Source organism: Cuculus canorus, chromosome 4, assembly GCF_017976375.1.
Source record: "Cuculus canorus isolate bCucCan1 chromosome 4, bCucCan1.pri, whole genome shotgun sequence".
In the NCBI taxonomy this organism is placed as follows: Eukaryota; Metazoa; Chordata; class Aves; order Cuculiformes; family Cuculidae; genus Cuculus; species Cuculus canorus.
The window spans coordinates 30,131,449-30,150,008 of record NC_071404.1 but is presented as its reverse complement, the minus strand read 5'-3'; the positions used below and the strand labels follow the sequence as shown (position 1 = coordinate 30,150,008).

At 38.1% G+C, this 18,560-nt stretch overlaps 1 protein-coding gene across 2 annotated transcripts; it reads left to right on the top strand.

Annotated features, from left to right (window-relative positions):
- The first annotated feature begins 3,610 nt into the window (after positions 1–3,610).
- Positions 3,611–18,324, top strand: NMU (neuromedin U). Of its 2 annotated transcripts, XM_009569867.2 has the most exons (10): positions 3,611–3,788; positions 6,963–7,021; positions 10,634–10,681; positions 10,780–10,839; positions 11,376–11,405; positions 11,512–11,562; positions 13,061–13,135; positions 15,840–15,893; positions 16,939–16,978; positions 17,570–18,324. In XM_009569867.2, exons 1-9 carry the CDS (start codon positions 3,629–3,631, stop codon positions 16,972–16,974), a joined length of 573 nt encoding a protein of 190 aa, XP_009568162.1. In that variant the 5' UTR covers positions 3,611–3,628; the 3' UTR covers positions 16,975–16,978; positions 17,570–18,324. The 2 variants fall into 2 exon arrangements, with proteins under 2 accessions (XP_009568162.1, XP_053921292.1); XM_054065317.1 differs by lacking the exon at positions 11,512–11,562.
- The last annotated feature ends 236 nt before the right edge of the window (positions 18,325–18,560 follow it).

The window sequence follows — 18,560 nt, the reverse complement described above, 5'->3', positions numbered from 1 at the left end:
GCTGTTCACACTGAGTTGGAAGTACTGGAAGACCACAGCCTGCTAGGATTCAGATAATGTAACTCAGAGCACAAATAGAATCACATACTTAATGATTACGGCTTTTGCAGATGAAAGATCACAGAGCAATACAAATCCAAGCATAGAGGGAAGTATTAAATGTTTTTTTCTGGTAAATGGAAAACCAGAAATCTTCCATCGATATTTTTCTCAATATCTTCAAAACTACTGTTGCTATGTTTTTGTGCAAGTCAACTCAACAAAATTTTCAGTCTGCTGTATTATAACTGTTATAATAAAAAATGCAATTTCTGAACTAATAAAACTTCTTTTAACTGAAAACAAAGTTTATGTAAAGAAGTATCTTTTCTTCACTGTTCTTGAAACACTCTGCACCATTCTATGGGCATAGCAAGTTTGCAGGTATTTAATTATAAAATGTTGCATTTTATTTTGCAAGCTATTAAATATTTAACAAGAACATTTTAATTAAAATGCGTAACAAATTGTATCCTTCCTAAGGCCAAGGCTTAGAGCACTGTTTCACGTATTTGAATCAAGATGGATTAGGAAGATACCTTTCAGAGCTGATGACTTCCCATTTATGATAATGTCTTCCAAATAAACGTCTTCTGATTTTATTAACAGAAACCAGAACCAAACACAATTTGTTGATTTAGATTGTTTTAAAACAACTCTTTTTATTAGGTAGCTATAAATACAATAAGACATATAAAATAAAAGCTTCTTTAATTTATGTACTGCCTTACCATTGCCTCAAGAATGAACTGTGTTGCCACTCATATTAAGGGAAGCTTTGCTACCAAGTCTGATGGAGAAGATGTTTCTATTACTATGAGAATTATATAGCATCTTCGCATGCTGCTTGGCAAAGCTTTCAAAATTTTGGCGGCTTGTCAAAGTGATCACTGTGACAGAGCACAATTTGTGACACATATGACTGATAAGGATAAGGGAAAAGATCAGACAGAAATGCTATGATTATAAATTAAAATTATCTATTGTTTCACAGTAACAGCTATTGCTCTTGTCAAGCATCTTTACTAAGCCCCCCACTATTCACCCCTAGTCAAAAAGCACTGAAATGGTCAAAAAGAACTGCACATTGTTTTGGAAAAGAACAATTTATAATGTTGTGCAACTGTCTCATTGCTGGACAATGATGCAGTATTTCCTTTGAAAGTCAGAAAAAAAAACAAGCAAGAAAAGAAGAGTGAATGAAAAACAAGGAGAAACAAATCACAGGGTTGCGCTATAAATTGGGAGATGCTGCTCTGAAACACTCTCTGTAGCATCTCAGTGTTGGAGCTGCTTCTCAGCTGGGCAGGATCATTCATTTTAGAGTAAATGCTGAGGGAGCAGAGACAGTGAGACATATGTCTTTGAAGAAAGTCAGACCCTGCTACTGGGCTGGACCTGAGGAGCAGATCAACCCCAGACCCAGCGTTCTGCTGGTAGCAGGCATGATCTGGTCACTTGGGTACTTGTGGTCTCTGGTAGCAGGTCTGGTAAAGCTGGGGCTTGCTGTGTTTCAGGCGCGGCTGGACTAAGCTGTCCAAGTACATTGAAAAAGCATTGCTAATCACCATTTTATAGTTTTAGTCCCCAAATACTTGAACAGGCTGCCCAGGGAGGTGGTTGAGTCACCATCCCAAGGTATTTAAAGATGGGTGGATGAGGTACTTAAGGATGTGGTTTAGTGGCAGACAGGAATGGCTGGACTCAATGATCTCAGAAGTCTTTTCCAACCTGGTGATTCTATGATTCTATGAAATATTATTATATTACTGAGTTCTGCTCCAAGGTATGGAATTTTCTGAGTATGTACTTAAAGCATGGGGAAAGCAAGGAATCTGTCACACCTCTGCAGCATGGGTCTTCTAGAAAACCCAGAACTAGGTCAGTGGGTCCTGAGGCAGGTGGGTGGACAACCTCAGACCTCCACATCCCACCTACCTGCATTCTCTCCCACATGCAAGCTTGATGAATTTTAACTCCTAGGTTCAGCTAGTTGGGGCCAAATCTGTGTGAGATTTCCCCATTTTAAATCATGCCTCTTCTCCCCTCCACACCAGGATCAGACAGTGTCTGAATGCTCCCCTTTGCCATCCCTATATCATCACTCGGAACCATGGAGCACAAGGAGGAAGCGGCAGCAGCTTTTACTCCCACCATCACAGCTGCTATGGGGGCTTAAGGTGTTTTCTTAAAGAGGAGGGTAGACAAAGGACCTCAAGCCTACCCACCCCTCTCCTCACTGCCAAGCAGGGGCACCCATTGCCCCAGCAAGGGTTCCAGGTGGCTCTGCCCAAAGACGTGAGAGTGGGTCCGAGTCACCAGCTATGAGGTGAGGTGTGGGAGCAATACCAAGTATATGGAAGATTAATTGGGACTAAGACAAAGCATGAAGCTGGTATCAGGGTCAGGGTAATCCCTGATTTCAATACAGGATGGGGGGATGTTGTCATTTAGAGCTGCCCTGCAGAGAAGGACTTGAAGTGCTGGTCCATGAGAAGCTCAACATGAGCCAGCAACGTGTGCTCACAGCCCAGAAGGCCAATTGTATCCTGGGCTGCATCAAAAGACATGTAGCCAGCAGGTTGAGGGAGGTGATTCTGCCCCTCTATTCCTCTCTTGTGAGACCCCACCTGGAGTATTGTGTTCTTTTCTGGAATCCTCAACATAAGAAGGATATGGAGCTGTTGGAACGGGTCCAGAGGAGAGCTACAAAGATGATCAGAGGGCTGGAGTACCTCTCATACAAGGACAGGCTGAGAAAGTTGTGGTTTTTTTCAGGCTGGAGAAGAGAAGGCTCCAAGGAAACCTTATAGTGACATTCCAGTACCTGAAGGTTCTACATGAAAGCTGAGGAGGGACAATTTACAAAGGCTTATAGTGATAGGACGTGGGGCAATGGCTGTAAACTGGAGAGGGGCAGATTTAAACTAGACATAAGGAGGAATTTCTTCACCATGAGAGTGGTGAGGCACTGGCACAGGTTGCCCAGGGAAGCTGTGGCTGCCCCATCCCTGGAGGTGTTCAAAGCCAGGTTGGATGGGGCCTTGGGCAGCCTGATCTAGTGGGATGTCCCTGCCCATGACAGGGGGGTTGGAGCTAGATGGTCTTTAAGGTCTCTTCCAACCCAAACTATTCTATGATTCTATGATTCTATGATTCTATGATTCTATGATAAAGCATACCAGAATAAACATTATTAGAAAGAGCAGGCGTTCTGAGCTTGACACACAGGACAACGAATCTTGTATGTATATAAGGCCAGGCTGGAAAAAAACCCACCTGGGAACAGGTGAATTGGAGATACGACTGAAAACAGTAATGAGAGTGTGGAATAGAGAAAACCAAAATCATCCTGTTTGTCTGAAGGTCAGAAAACTGAAGAGCTGAATGAGAGAAGCCAGTGGGAGTAGCAGTGGTAGTACTTTCTTCATTTGAATTCTGCGTGCTGATTAGAGGAGCGCAGCCAGGGAAGCCTGCGAGGGCTCCGGCGGCGGGGAGCGGGCAGGGCGGCTGATGCCCCCGCCCTGATCAGGCCGATGCTTGTCCACGTGTCAGGGACCTTTAAAAAGTTTGGGCAGGGAGCGAGGATATGCCCAGAAGAGCGGCTGGCAGCGCAGGAGACGCTGCGGGCATGGGAAACCTCTGCCGCCAGCAGCCCCCCGCAGCCCCCGCGCGGCGCAGCCCGAGGAAGGCAGCGGACACCGCGACGCTGCTGCTCCTCCTCGCCTCCTCCATCTCTGCTTGCAAAGGTGAGCAGCATCCCTCTCGTAGCTCCTTCCCGCACTGCCAGCGCCCCAACATCTGTTTTTAGAGGAGGGGGAGGTGACCCCAAGCAGCCTTGCGGGGGAGCGCGAAGCGGGATGCGGTGGGATGCTCAGCTGGGAGAGATGTGGAGGTTGCAGATGCTGGGCATGGTTTTGGGTGGACTTCCTCGTGTACCCCGACAGATTACCCTGTCTGGCAAAACGACACACCAGCAACTTGGCGAACTGGCTTTCACTAAAAAAAAAAAAAAAAAATCGCTTTAAATATCACTTGCCCCGATTTAAAAGCTGAGAAAGGGGAATGAGATGTATTGCGGAATTGTAGTAGAATTTAGGACCTTCTGTAAGTCGCTTAGCTCAGCCTGAAGCAATATTGATTGCATAAGGAATCGCTGGGAGCAGTGTTAAATGGGAACGGATAGAGCGGCTTTAGGCATAGAGCTTGATTATCTTGATTTAATTTGAAATGCTGTGTTACACCTAAAAGTTGCTATTTATCAAGGATAAATATGCTTGTCAAATACCCGCAGCTAATGTAGCTTTTAACAAAATGTACTCTCTTTCATATCCCGTTTTCCCACTCTGGATACATTAACTACTTATACCTTGTGTGGTAACATCACAAAATAAGCTGCTTGCAAGGAACAGTTCTGTTTTGTTTGTATTTATATGTGTGTGAGTGCATGAGTTACTTTCATCAGGAGTTTTTGTTCTGATTTGCTGTTTGTTTAATATCAAGAATAAAATAAATCATACTACAGTATACACACTGAATATTCTGTTAAAAACAAGTCCTGGAGATGTGGAAGAGGGGAGAGAAGGTGAAGGAGAGCAAGGAAGGGCAACGGCACACAGTATTTGATCATTGTTCTTGCAGAAATGATTGCCAGGAGCTGTATAGGGAGACTAGTGGAGGGAAGAGATGTAAGAAATGAATCCCAGGTTGAAAAGTGACTGAATCTGTGAAGCTGGCATTCTACTGCCTTAGAAGAAGTTGAGGTTTTAGAAGCTGGCAGAATTGAAGTATAAGAGAAAAATATATCATGAACAGCATCAATTTTGTAGGAGGATTTCCTCCTAGAAATTCCTTTTGAATAGGATTGCTCTCCTCACTAGCGCTCTTTTCTTTTTCTTCTCTGTAGTTATTTTGTGTATATTACAAAATAACTCATTGTTTCCCAGTGTGTGCTGTTATGTCTGTGTATAAATGAATGAAGTCCTATAGGAACTGCAGCACTGTTCTGGACAGAGCGATGGGGGCACATAATCCTCGATGTGAGCACAAAACAGATGGGGCCACACATGAAATAAGCGTTTTGTGAATAAGTGTAGAAGGGTTAAGGAAACCTAGGAGCTTGTGAAATAACTGTGTCTCCTCTGTCCAAAACTTTATGCTCCAAGAAAAAAAAAAAAAAAGCAAGCTGTAATATTCAGGTTTTCTTGCCTGCTGCCCTAAGCTTTATAGGCTATTGGAGTTCTTCTTCTCTCTCTTGGAAGCCTTGGGAACTAGGCAATGGTAGAAACAGCATTCAGAGATGGATAGGCAAGGGTTTAATGGGGAAAATGTGTTGATTTGAAGTGTTGCCAAGTTCCATCATTTGCAACCAGGCAATACTTCAATTTAAATATACTAATTTAAGAGCATAAAACAAAGTAAGAGAATTGAAACAAACATCAGAAAAAAGCTAGTTTTTCATCAGAAAGCAGTTTTCTTATTATGTCAACCTCCTAAAGATTTAAAATATATCTCACTTCTACACAGGGTGCATTAAGACCTCTTCTAATTATTTTTTAGTCATTTTATGGGGGCAGAAGCAGCATTGAAAATAATTAGCCACCTTAATTCTGCACCAGTTCCAAATTAAGGTTTTGAAATCTACCGCTTTATGCCTGCAACTAACTACTGTTGCAATTATTGTTATTAGTGGTACTTGTAAAACAAATAATGCACACTCATACCCTGCTCACCTGATGATTCTAGCTACCATCCCCTCTTTTTTAAAAATTTAATTTGGTTCAATTATTTGGGAAAAAAAAAAGTGACCACAGGTGATTATAGACTGTTTAGGAGGTTATAAAATCTCCATTAATCTGAAGACATTAAGAAGAGTGTATAAACTGGTCAAGCATCAGTCACAAGCAGCAGCTTTGGGCAGGGAGATAAATCAGATGACTTGGTTGGATTTCCTGTAGCCCTAGGACTGTACAGATAAAGCACCACCATCTCCAGCTCCAGTCTCCCTCCCAGGTGAGTTACAGTACATCCCCACATCAAGATGCTTGTATTGTCTCTAGTTCAGTGATGCTCATTTCTCTTATTTACAGAGACTCTGATAATACATTATTATTAGAAATATACTGCCAGATTAAAAGAAACAAACAAAAAAAAAACAGTGAGGAAAGCTGGATATCCTACGTGCTGATCAGAAAGAACCCAGAGAGAGTGAACGCCAGGTTTGTAGCCTGGTGAGCAGAGATGGAGAAAGGAGTGACCCCAAGACAGGCATGTCATTACTGCAGCATTATGCAATTAGTAACATATTCAGTCTTCTAAGGGTCTGAGCTTTTCCACATCACATACTCCAGACAGAGGAAACAATGCTAGTTAGACGTGTACCACCTATCACTTCAAGAGTATCACCTTCATGTGACAGGTATAATTCATATGCAAGCGTACATTACGTAGCACATGTCTGATTGTTTAACTGTAATATAGAACAAAGCAACAGGTAGGATCCAGATGCTCAGCTTGTGATGAATGTGCTGGAGATGAGCTGAGTTCTTAGAAAGTGCAGGGTTGTAGACACTGGAATGTGTTTTCCTGAGCAAGTTTGCAGGTTTTTGCATTCAAGAGCTGCCATGCAAAATTTCTTGCCTACTACTTATCACTGAGAATAGACTAATACCACCCTGAACCCTGGTGAAGGCAGAGTAACTTCCACACTGTTTATTGCTAGGAGCTATGACTGTCCATATCTGCTGTGAACTTGTGAAGAAGCCTCTTGCTGTTTCTGACAGAGAGCAGGCGGAAACTCCTGGATGATGCTGTGTGCGCTAGGTATCATATTGTGTTCAGTTTTTATTTAAATGACTGACAAGAGATACTTATACAAACGACCTTTGCTGCACAGCACTGCTAAGCATGGTTTATACATTCAGGTGCGCCGATGCCATCCCAAGCGCTTGAGGCAGATCAGGATTTGCAGCTGTGGAAAGAGGTAAGCAGCACCTACACACTGCTGTGTGGTGTACTCTTGTTCCTTCTGTGCCCATCCTTACTACAGTCACACTTCGCTCTCCAGTATTTCTTTTGCATGGAGTTCAAGTCCTCTTCTTCCCATCCTGCTTATCCTGTACATCTCCTATCCTGACATCAGCAAAGAGTTGACATATCTTATTTTCCAGGAAAGACTGTCTTGACTCAATGGAAAGGTACATTTGATAGCAGCTGTCATTTAACTGCCAACGACAAGGCAGTCACTGTCCTTGGAAGAAACAGTGTCCTATCTGGTATTTTTATAGTCTTTATACAATACATAGTAATTGTTTCAACTCATCCAATCTCAACTCTTCTGTTCTGCAGGCAGGGCAGGGACACTATTTAATCCTATCCTATCCTCTCTATTTACTAGGTAAAGGATAATATACTGTCACAGTTTAGCCTCTCTAACGTTTTACTACTGATCGCTACAATAACTTCCACTCTCATCTTTGAAATGAATGGGTCTAGGATGTGACATGTGTATTAACGCAGGCTGTTCTGTGCCCTTTTGGAGCAGATGGAGTGGCAGGACATAACATGCAGAGAGGGTGTAACCTGCCGCTTTCATGCCTTGGTGTTGCTGCAACGCTCAAGTATTTCACTGACATTGAATTTTGTAGCTTCTGATAACATCTGAAAGCAAGTTACTTAGCAGGAGTACAGGTGCAGGACTGTATTTCTTCCTATTGCAGCCATTACGGGAGACACTTCCTTTACTGCTGACTCCCCTTAGTTCATTCTGAAAGTGTTTACTGAAACACCAACATATTCCTAGACTAGGACTTAAATAAGCTCTGGTTATATTTATCTCCTGGGAAAAGATGATCTCTTGGTGACTAAAATCTTGATAGCTACAAGGAGCTAATGAAAAAGAGTTATTTACGTTCTAGATAAAAACTGCTACTTTATGAATTTCTGCATTAATTGCTAACATTTGCTATTTGTAACATAGTAATTGTCCCTACACTGACTGGAGGCAAAGGCAAAATTTCCGTGGATTTCGGTGAACAAAAAAGTGTGCATAATATACTAAATTCCGGATAAAATTACATAATGGAAGTAATATAAAACTTGCTATTATGGCAAGAGTAATGCAGGGCTGCAGAGGGTCTATGGAAAGAGAATTAGATGCATAGGTATATGCCCTGAATCAACCTGATTACAGGATCTTACTAGCTCAACAGATTTTCCTGGAGTGAAAACAATCAGTTCTTTGCTGTTTGTTACTTTATTAGTGGATCATCCAGGAGAAGCCCTGCCTCTAAATTAACCTCATATTTTCCAGGAATGGCTTCATGTTTATAAATATGGGAATTCTGTAACTAAGTATTGTGTTCCTTTACTTGTCTGTCAGATCCTTTCTTTTCTTTGTTATTTAACGATCCCCAATGCACCAATAATGATAGGAATTATTACTTTTTCTTAATTAATAGAAACTGGCTTTTCCTCAGTTTTCCCTTTGTCCATGCAGATTTTAGCTGACAGGTACTGCTTTGCATTTAACGCAATGCAAGGTACATTGTCCTGCTGCTGAATTATGGTAGTTCTCTAATAGTCACCTCCAACTACAAACCAAGCAAATAAACCAATTAAAAGCAACAACAACAAAGTCCCTCAACAAAAAGAAACAGCAAATTTTTAACATAGGCTTCCAAAATTACTTGAGCTTAGTTTATCTCATTCATGGACAATTTCTCTCTCTACATTTACTTACTATGAAAGTAGTGCAGCTGAACTGATATACCCAGAGACAAACAAATGTGAGATGAAGGGAAAAGAGAACTGGGAGGGTGTGTTACCAATAAAAACTATTTGAAATGGGAATTCTGTGAGCAATTAACTTTCCCACTATTCCTGCTAATGCTCTCCTGCAGATTGTCTCTAGAGGAATGAATCATCTCTTGTCTTGAAGTACTCAGATATGCATTATTTGCTTATTGCTTTTTTTCATTTAATGTTTTCATTGCTGAAGAGTGTTGTTTAGGGCTTTTTACCTATAATAAAATCATAAGACCCAATGCATTACCTACATTTTTTTGTAAAAAAGGGTTTTTTAAATGTAGTCTATGAACTAGATGATTCGCAAATCTTTTTGGCATCTAGACAAACAATATCAAATATTCAATGCAAGAAATGGTGCATATCAATATGGCTTTCTAGTGACAGAATTTTGAAGTTAGATAATAAAGTTAAGCCTCTTTTTTCAGTATTATTAAACTATACAGCTTCAGCTGGAGTACTGGAGATATTTCCTTTTCCTTACAGAGTTCTTTGAACTTTCCGCACTGGTAATATTATTTCCATGAACTCAGTTTTACTTTATTCTTTCTTCTCCCTCCCCAATTAATAGCCCTACTGAAAACGATTCAGAAGTGTGGGATTCTTTCATCTTGGAGAAGAGAAAACAGAAAGAGGATGTGATTAACTGTCTACATGTGCTCATGAACAATAGGGAGACAATGGGAGGGAATCACTTATTCATTACTTCTTTCAAGGCAAGATCACTATAGCACTGAACGGAGCTAACTTTGAAAAGACCTATCAAGACAAACAGAAGTTGGATTTCACACAGCATTTAGGAAACCCTTACAACAGGATGTTATGGATGCTAAAAGTTCTCAATGGTTCAGAGAGAGATTGACCAAATTCACAGCGCAGAACTATGCTGCAGCTGGAGAGTATGAGCTTACTATATCATTGCTCTCTTGGGCTCTTCACTGGGTGCCAATATATGGCCTTTTTTAGAGATAAGATGCAGAGCTAAATAGACATTTGTTTTGATCCAGATGAAATGGCTGGTGGGGGTTGAGGCTTCTTGGTTCATTTTGTGGATTATTCTTGTTTGTTTGTTTTGTGTCTATATATGTAGCATTCTGTTCTGTGCTGATGCATCTAAGATCAACAGCGATGACTTCTTTTGGTGCTCTTTGAGTTTAGATCCTTGAAATACATTGAAGATCTCTCAATAGCATTCTGATTTGGGAACCATTCCCTTTAAACAAAATCATGTAAGGCTCCTCATTTGTCAAAGAAATCAGTGTAAGCCTTGTCTATTGGCTGCTGCTGATTCATACAAATTGACTGGCATGCATAAGACTTGCTGGCACATGTCATAATCACTCAAGAGAAGCATGTGTCATATACATGCACGGATACTGGAATCCAATTGGAGAGGACTGCTCCTTGAATTACTTGCTTTAGTTTTGTCATTTTCTTCACAGTTTTGTGTAATCCAAAAATATCACAGAAGAGATAGTCCATACCACAGATGCTTAAAATCATATTTTAAAATATGACTTAGTCTGAGAAGGCTAAAAATAAGAAGAAAGTAAGTGGAATAAGAAGGACCCGGATAGGTATGTGTTTGTTATGATCAAACAAGTACAAATTTGTTTATTTGGTTAAGGTCTTTTTTTTTTTCCCACTTGAATACAAAGTATTTCATGAACATACCTATGAACAAACTTACCATACCTTTGGCTGCACTGAACTGGTTTTGAAAATATAAGTATTTCATTTGTTTTTATTAATCTGACTTGTTAATAAAGCGCTTTGTGAACTTTTACAGATAGACAATGCGTGTTCTGCCTACTGGTCCACAGATTCTCAGCCTCAGGTGAGTCAGATAAAGTTTACTTTATTATTTAGATACTATTTGCTATATGCAGAAGGATTGGAATTCTGATACTTAAGTTAATGTTTTCTTTGCATTAGGTGCCCAGTGCACTGGAAGAACTTTGTTTTCTGGTCATGGGATTTCTCCAGAAATCACAGGTAAAACACACAAACCACTACTTAGCATTTCTGAAGCCTTCTCTCTCAACCTGCTGGTGTCTACAATGAATTCTGAAGACCCAGTATCTGAAGTACCTGGAAGTAATACTACCAGTTATTACTCTGAAATGTTTTATGTCCTAACTCAACAACTATTAAAAACAACAGAGACATTTCAATGTTTGGAAAATAATCTACACTTTGAATATGAGATTTCAGGTGCTTTTATTGCTCTAGATTAGAAAAACTGAGCTCTCAATGAAGAAAGAAATTTACTTATTAGAGTCTAGGGATATACAAAGGAGCATATGATAAACCCATCTGCTCTTCCACTGGACAGTAATTAATGCTCTCTACACAGTTTGAAAAGAGTAGATGTACTGATAAGCAAAGATATGTAATATATCTGTCAAGGAATGACAATATTACAATCCAGTACTGAAAATTTTATAGAGTAAGCAAAATTTCCCATTGCTGGTTTGTTTTTTTTTTTTGCTAACCAGTAAATGTTTCTCTACCAATTATTATTCCTACAGGGTTTAGATGAAAAAGACAACACCAAAAGGGTAAGATTTCTATGTATATTTTATGATCACACTAAAATTTTCAAGAAAATCGTAACATCCTTGCCCTGTTTTGTAGTAAAATGCTACTTGTAATTTTTTTGAACAGTTCTTATTTCATTATTCTAAGACTCATGACTCGGGCAACTCAGACATCGTGGTAAGTGGCACAGCACCTCCTTGTGTATATGTTCTTCTGTGTAAAAACAAGGTAATGTTCCTTTTTGCACTAGTCACACCAACTGCACAGCAAACAGGTTGAGATAAAGAATGTGTTTTAAATAACACAGAAGAGGATCATCAATACTGATCAAGAGTGCAAAAAAGTGACCAAACACTCATAGAATACCAACTGCATCTTAGTCTTGTAGTTACAACATTTAATAATAAGATCAAATGCTTGCTCTGGTACCAGAACAAAACGTATGCAGTGAACCAATGTGGATTTATAGAAGCTGAGAACATAACCCTAAAAATATGAGGAACTCTTAATGAATTTTTATTAATTACTGATTAAATTGTACGTATCTATTTACACGTTATAAATATGTATCAGTATTTAAATCTTACTCAGATTTTGGATTATATTTTAAATGAAAAATATAATTTTTAAAATATTCTAGTATTGTTGATATAGAATTATTCCTATAAGCCAATGAAATAAGCCAATCTGTGTGATCCATTCTTGCATTTAATGTGCAAACATAATCTGTTATTTTTGTGTATCTGTATCATTTTTTCTGTGCATAACAGGATTTTGAGAAAATTAAATGTATTTTTTCTCATTTCTTAACAATTATTGTTATATCTTAATGTCCATTTTTGTCTCGTTCTTTGTATTTTTTCAGAAATTACTTTTCTAAGAAGTATTGTATAAAAATGCATGATTTCTTAAATTATGTTTACATGATTTGAAGGTTGAAATTTGCTGATGGAACATGGATTTTCTACTTTCTTTCTCACTGTAGAACTCTCTCCACAAGCCCACATAGCTGTGTTTTGCCAGGGGGACACTTACACTGCATACAATGCCACTGTGCTTAACCGGAGTGTCTGCAAGCATAAAGTCTTATTGAACACAAGGATTTTCACTGCTGGAGCTCACTTCTTACAGTGGTCATAGAATGATCAGTGCCACAGTTACAAAGTTGGCTTGAGAATAGATCCCTCCTGCACACTGTCTTCTAGGGGAAAAAAAAAGTTTCTTGCTGTGATTTCAGTTATTTTGATGTAAAATTAACTTTTCAATACAACGGATACTGAAGGTGCTAACTTTCTTAGCAGATAGCAAATATGAGGAGTAGTGCATGGAAATATTCTCTGTGTCACTCACAGAGGCTGATCAAAGTCTAAAAAAACTGCAACAGTCTGGGCAAGAAGTCTGTAAACAGTTCTGAACTTTCAATGGCTAAAGCTGAGGGCACATGTTTCCCTCCATTGCTATGTGAGTCACATTCCTGGTGTAAATATAAATGTTAGTACCTGTTTGTTGTCAAGTGAAAGTGTTCAAACCAAAAAGCTTCTCAATTAACATCTGCAGCCCTTTTTTGATGCATGTTTCGTCCATAAGCCAATACTGCAGGAAGAGACTTATTTTGCATCGTAAGGTCTGAATTTCACTGTTGCTCATGTGTGTGTCTGTGTTCATGTCCTCTCAGTCATCTGTCCTGCATCCTTTGCTGCAACTTGTTCCCCAGCTTAATGAAAGAAGACTGAAGAGATACAAAGCCGACGTATGTAATCTTAAACTCTGCATGTTTGCATTCTCACACTTTGTGATTCATTAGCTCTTCTAAAAATGTCCTTGTAGACCTCTCTACCCATGACATGTTTGTTTTCATGATTTAATAACACAGTAACGTATTTTCATTAGAAAAGTGAGGTTTTTTCTATTCTTTATTTAGTGAAAAATAATCTTGCTGATACTTTAAGAATCAAAACTCACTGAAGTAATATATGCTCAACTCAGAACAGTGATAGAACAGAGAGCATATGTATCAAAATAGATCTGTGAGTTACCATCAGATGTCTACAGAGTGCTAGCATCTTCTGGAATCAGTTTCCTTTGCAGGCTATTTTGGTTTTGGTATTTTTGGATGTACCGTATTTATTTTAATGTAATAATAAAATCTTTGAAATTCATGTGGATTACACTTATCACATTTGTTTATATGGCAGGATTCAGCATATTTTAGTATAACAGTTTAGAATCCTCTCTCAGTGTTACTGCTGAGAGCCATGCCAGCTTATGAGAAAATAAAGAAAATTGTGAAATAATCTACCATGAATAGTAAAAGTAATGCAATATTCCCTGACTGTGAGAAAGCTATCAATCTGTCTTTCCAAGAGACTGCACAGATTGGTTGATGAGGAAATGCTATAGGTAAACTTTAAAGCCAGTAGACGATCAGAGCAACTGTGCCTAAGACGTGCAGAGGAGCTCTGATCCCCCACGGAGCAGGAAGCCCTCATCTTCCTGTGGGCTGCCCATCTTTGGTTAGAATATCTGGCTCTGGTGTCACAGAATGTGTTTCAGGAAAGATTAACTCAGTGCTATATATTTTTTTTTTTAAAATACTGGAAAGAAAACCAGAATCTGCTGTACACAAACACACCCAACTCTCTCCCTGGTCACACAAGGAATTGAAAATGTGGATGAGTGAAGGAGGAACCATGCTTTACTAAGCTTATTCTTCCTTCCAAGTTTGAACTGACACCAGATTTAGTCATGAATTTGATTCCTCTTGACCTCCATATTGCTGATTTATGGTCTAAGAAGCAAGACCACATTGTTGGCAACTCAATCTAAGAGACTGCAGGTGATAACTTTTAGATGGCAGGCATTAAATTCTAAATAAACACACTTCTTCCTGAACACGTATGTTTCTGTATAGATATATACATTCAGGTTTGTGAATGTATATGCTTGTACACCTCAGCATGTATTAGTCATTTTTTAATACCTCCAAGCCCTTGGAAGTTTAGAAGATGTGGATTATAATGAAGACAGATTTTAGCTTCAGTTGTTTCCTAATACCAATCTTCTGACATGAAACCTAACAAGAAGACTGTAATCTTTAAGATTGTGTCTGATTGTAAGCAGAGAATGACATACTAACATTAACCCAAATTCCATCTTAGTAATTGTACTCTTGATTCTTTCTATATTCTAGATCGATTTCCTTAACTTACAACATGGCCTGTTTTGTTCCTGTTTTTTACTTTTGTTAACTCATTGAATAGAAAGGTAGAAAATTAATGAAATATAAATATCATAAGACACTCCAATGGCAATGTACAAGACTCCATTAACAGACAACTTTTAACCTTTTTTAATATAAAAACACCATAGTATTAAATGGATTATAGATCTGAGATGGGTATTTCAAACCAGATGATAGTGGAATGAGGTGGTCAATATAAATAAAAATCATCCAGATGTTTTACGCACAGCAAAGGAACTGGGTATAGAGGTATATTTGATGAACTGAAGTCAAAATTGAAAGCAAGACTCAGAAATTATGTACAGTTTAAATCCTACTTCCTTTGAAAACTTCCCATTGTCCAAGAGATCATATGACCCCAGTTTTCAATTAAGAAATACCATCATTACTAAATAAATTCCATCTAAATTTTATGTCCTGTTAAGCACAAGATTTGAACTATTTTGTTCCTGAATTGGGCTGTCATTCTACCTGCAGGGCAAACACCTCACTCATATCTCTGATATTAACACAAGCAGCAAAACCACTATGATTAAACTTACGTGTTCTCTAATTGCGAAGGTCTCATTAAAGCAACTGAATGCTTCGTGCTTTGTACTTGTTTCAATAAAAAGGAATTTCTGTTTTCCTCATTATTCATTTCCCCCTGCCTTGCTGTACATATCAGTAGACAGTTCCTTCTCAATATGTGCAGCACAGACAGGATATGATAGCATAAGCACTAGTCTTTCCTTTGGGAGTTAATATGAGAAGGGTGATCACAATATACCTCTGGGAACAGACTTTGATCTTATTCCTGGTAGAACCCCAAGTATTTCTGGTATTTAGGCTTTGTATTATTGTCCTCCATGAAAAGCAACTCTGTTTTGTCTATGGAGACTCTGCCGCCATGAAGACACTCTGGTTGTGTCTGAGTAATGAAACCTGGAGAGTTGAAGGCAAAGCCTACTCGGCATTATCATTTACCATTCTAAAGCAATCTGAATGGAGCCAAAACTCGAGGCAGAATTTGGTACTCATTCACGTGTTTTCTGCTATTTCTGTATGACAACATGAACTTGTTACTGACATTGAGGAATATATATAATATATATCTTAAGGGGCAAGACTTAATAGTAAAACTGAAGAAATACTTTCAATATGTACATAAACAACCTCTCTCTATGGATTTGCTTGTAAGAGTAGACACGATTTAAAATCCTCTTTTTTTCAGGGGGAACTTCAAGGTCCTGGAAGGATTCAAAGTAGAGGCTACTTTTTCTACAGGGTATGGTTTATTCTTTTCAAATTTTGTGATGAGTGTTACAAAACAAAAAGTAGAGAAACCAGTGAATTACAGTAAGAATTACTGTGAGCAAGAAAACTCGTTTCAGTACAAGCATGCCACTGTATAGGTCTACTCAAGATCTGCTCCAGACATTTGCTTGGGTTAAAATAAAACCAGATTTTCCTTGTGTTTTGATGAGTAGGATTAGAAACCAGATACAGAAATTCTAGTGACAACAAAACTACTCCATTTATCTTTGATGCCATAGAACATTTTTGCATTGTTTTGCAAAATTAAGCAAGTTAAATCTGGCAAGTCAAACTTAATAATAATTATCTTGATTTTGGTTAGTCTTTTTTTTTTCTGTTGAAATAAGAAAGTGGCTACTCAAAAGAAGGCAAGTTTTTATAGTTATATTTCTTATCTATCAGGATTGGATCTTCAGAGTTCTTATGACAGGCCAAAGTTATGAGTAAAGTTAACATTGATGCATTCATGATGCCAGAGTCAAAAGCAAACTCTTATTAAACTCAGCATAAGATTTTTTGACAGCTAGAATAGATATTGTATTGAGTTCCTTTGTGGTTCAGAATATGTCTGAAATGACCACTGTGAACAGGGAGAAACTCTGTCTATGTTAAGGAACACACTCTAAAAATAAAATCATCGAGTGATGTGTATTTCTTTGTTAATTACTACAAACATTTATAATGCAATAACAACAACAATCTGGAAGCACATCTTAAGAAAATGCAAAAAGAACGAGGGGTAATAGTCTCATAGAATGACTTCTTATGGCTTTCTCCACCTTATAAAATCATACAAGATGGGTATAATTCATCAATCTGTGCACAGTAATTTTTACTGTATAATTCTCCAGAGGTGGGTCTACATTAAACAATAATGGGATTCAAGTTTCTCTTTAATGATGATCGTTTTGACAGAACTTAGAAATTTCCCAATTTCTATACACTTTGAGTTGGGTGGAGTTTGTTACTGAAACCAGTCATCTTTCTAGAGCACTTACTGGATATTTGTCTTTCAGCCACGAAATGGAAAGAGATCAGTGGATTTTCGCTAAAGAGGTATTAATTTAATGCTTTTAATCACAATCTGTATTTAAATTAGTTTATTTTTATACAAATAGAGGACAATATTTATGTCAAGGATTAGTCTTAGAAAGCCTTCAACTATTTCATCAACTTAGATTTCTGTGGACAGGCTTCTCCCAGATGTGCTAAATTCACATATCTGCAGGTGAAATTAATAGTGTAGGTGCTGAGTTCCTAGAACTGAGACCACTGAGCTGTCTGAGGCACCAAGAAATGGAAAATATCCCAGATCTTGAAACAGTTTGGAAAGTTAACAATGAGGGTAAGTGTAAGTCAGAAAGAACCGATAGAGCTACTTATCAAACATATACTGATGTCCTGGAGGCAATCCCTGTGTTCTTACACAGAAACCTCACACTGAAACTAAGTACAGACTACAGAATTTAATTTCAAATCCTTCAGCTCTTTGGAGTGACACAAAAATGTTTCTCTATGCCAATATTACAATGCTCTGTTTTCTTATTTCTCTGTTTTCTTTCTTTTCTTCTGTCTTACATCTCTATCATGTTGTAAGTATGAAGCGTTATATCATACCAACAGCTAAAGCTTTTTCTTGTTTTTCAGGATTTTAGATTCCTGACCAAGCACTAATGCTGAAGAAATGCTGAGTACATGGACATACTATTTTCCATACAAATATTATTCGTTACTAATGTACAATTAAAAATAACTAGAATGTAAATGTTCTTAAATTGTGTATTTAAATTCTGTTAAGGATTCAAATGTTTCTTTTCTTTGTTGATTATATTAAAGGCATATTAAAATAATTTGTTTCCTAGAGTTATGATGTTTACAACTGTGTGTAATGCAACTGTAAAAAAGTCCCAGTGTATGCATGCAACAGACATTGTCTCTAACAACAGTGTTAATGTACGTTTACTTTCCCTTATAAATAAAGGCACTCAGAGAGTTGTTTTAATGAGAATGTTTGCAATGAAGGCTACTGTATTTTTTTCAGAAAACATTGCAGGTGGTTTAAAATCAGTTTTTAAAAGCAGTCTTTAAAGACACACCTTATCTGGGCAGGCCAAACAAAAGTCTGGTTTGCTTTCAAGATGATGTTCTCTACCCCCGTACTTCCTTCCCTGCAGCCTGTGGTCTTCTGGCAATCTGCAGGTTTAAGATAAGTGCTCTGTGGGTGGTCTACAGAACTACAGTGATGATAAAGGATGTGGCAGTCCTCAATAAGTCTTAAGGTTGACAGTGTTTCATTGGCTGAAAAAAAAAAAAGAGATTCCCTTAACTTAAATAAATTGGATAAGTTGTGTGTTTTGAAGATACATCTTTACTTAATTCAACTAAAATACAATGACGCGATTTTTTTTAGCTATTAAGGACACAGAAGCAGTATGATTCTCATTCAGAAGAAGACTTAACTATGTGATTTACATTCTTCGAGAATCAGGATCCATTTGTAAACTTGGGTGTTTTTGATGTAGAATTAAAGAAATTCCACTCAAAAGAACAAGTTTGCCTCACAATTTCCCTAGCTTCTCTATTTTTTTTCACACCAGGAATGTGTTAAAATAGGATGTTTAGGTTGTAATTATGCTGA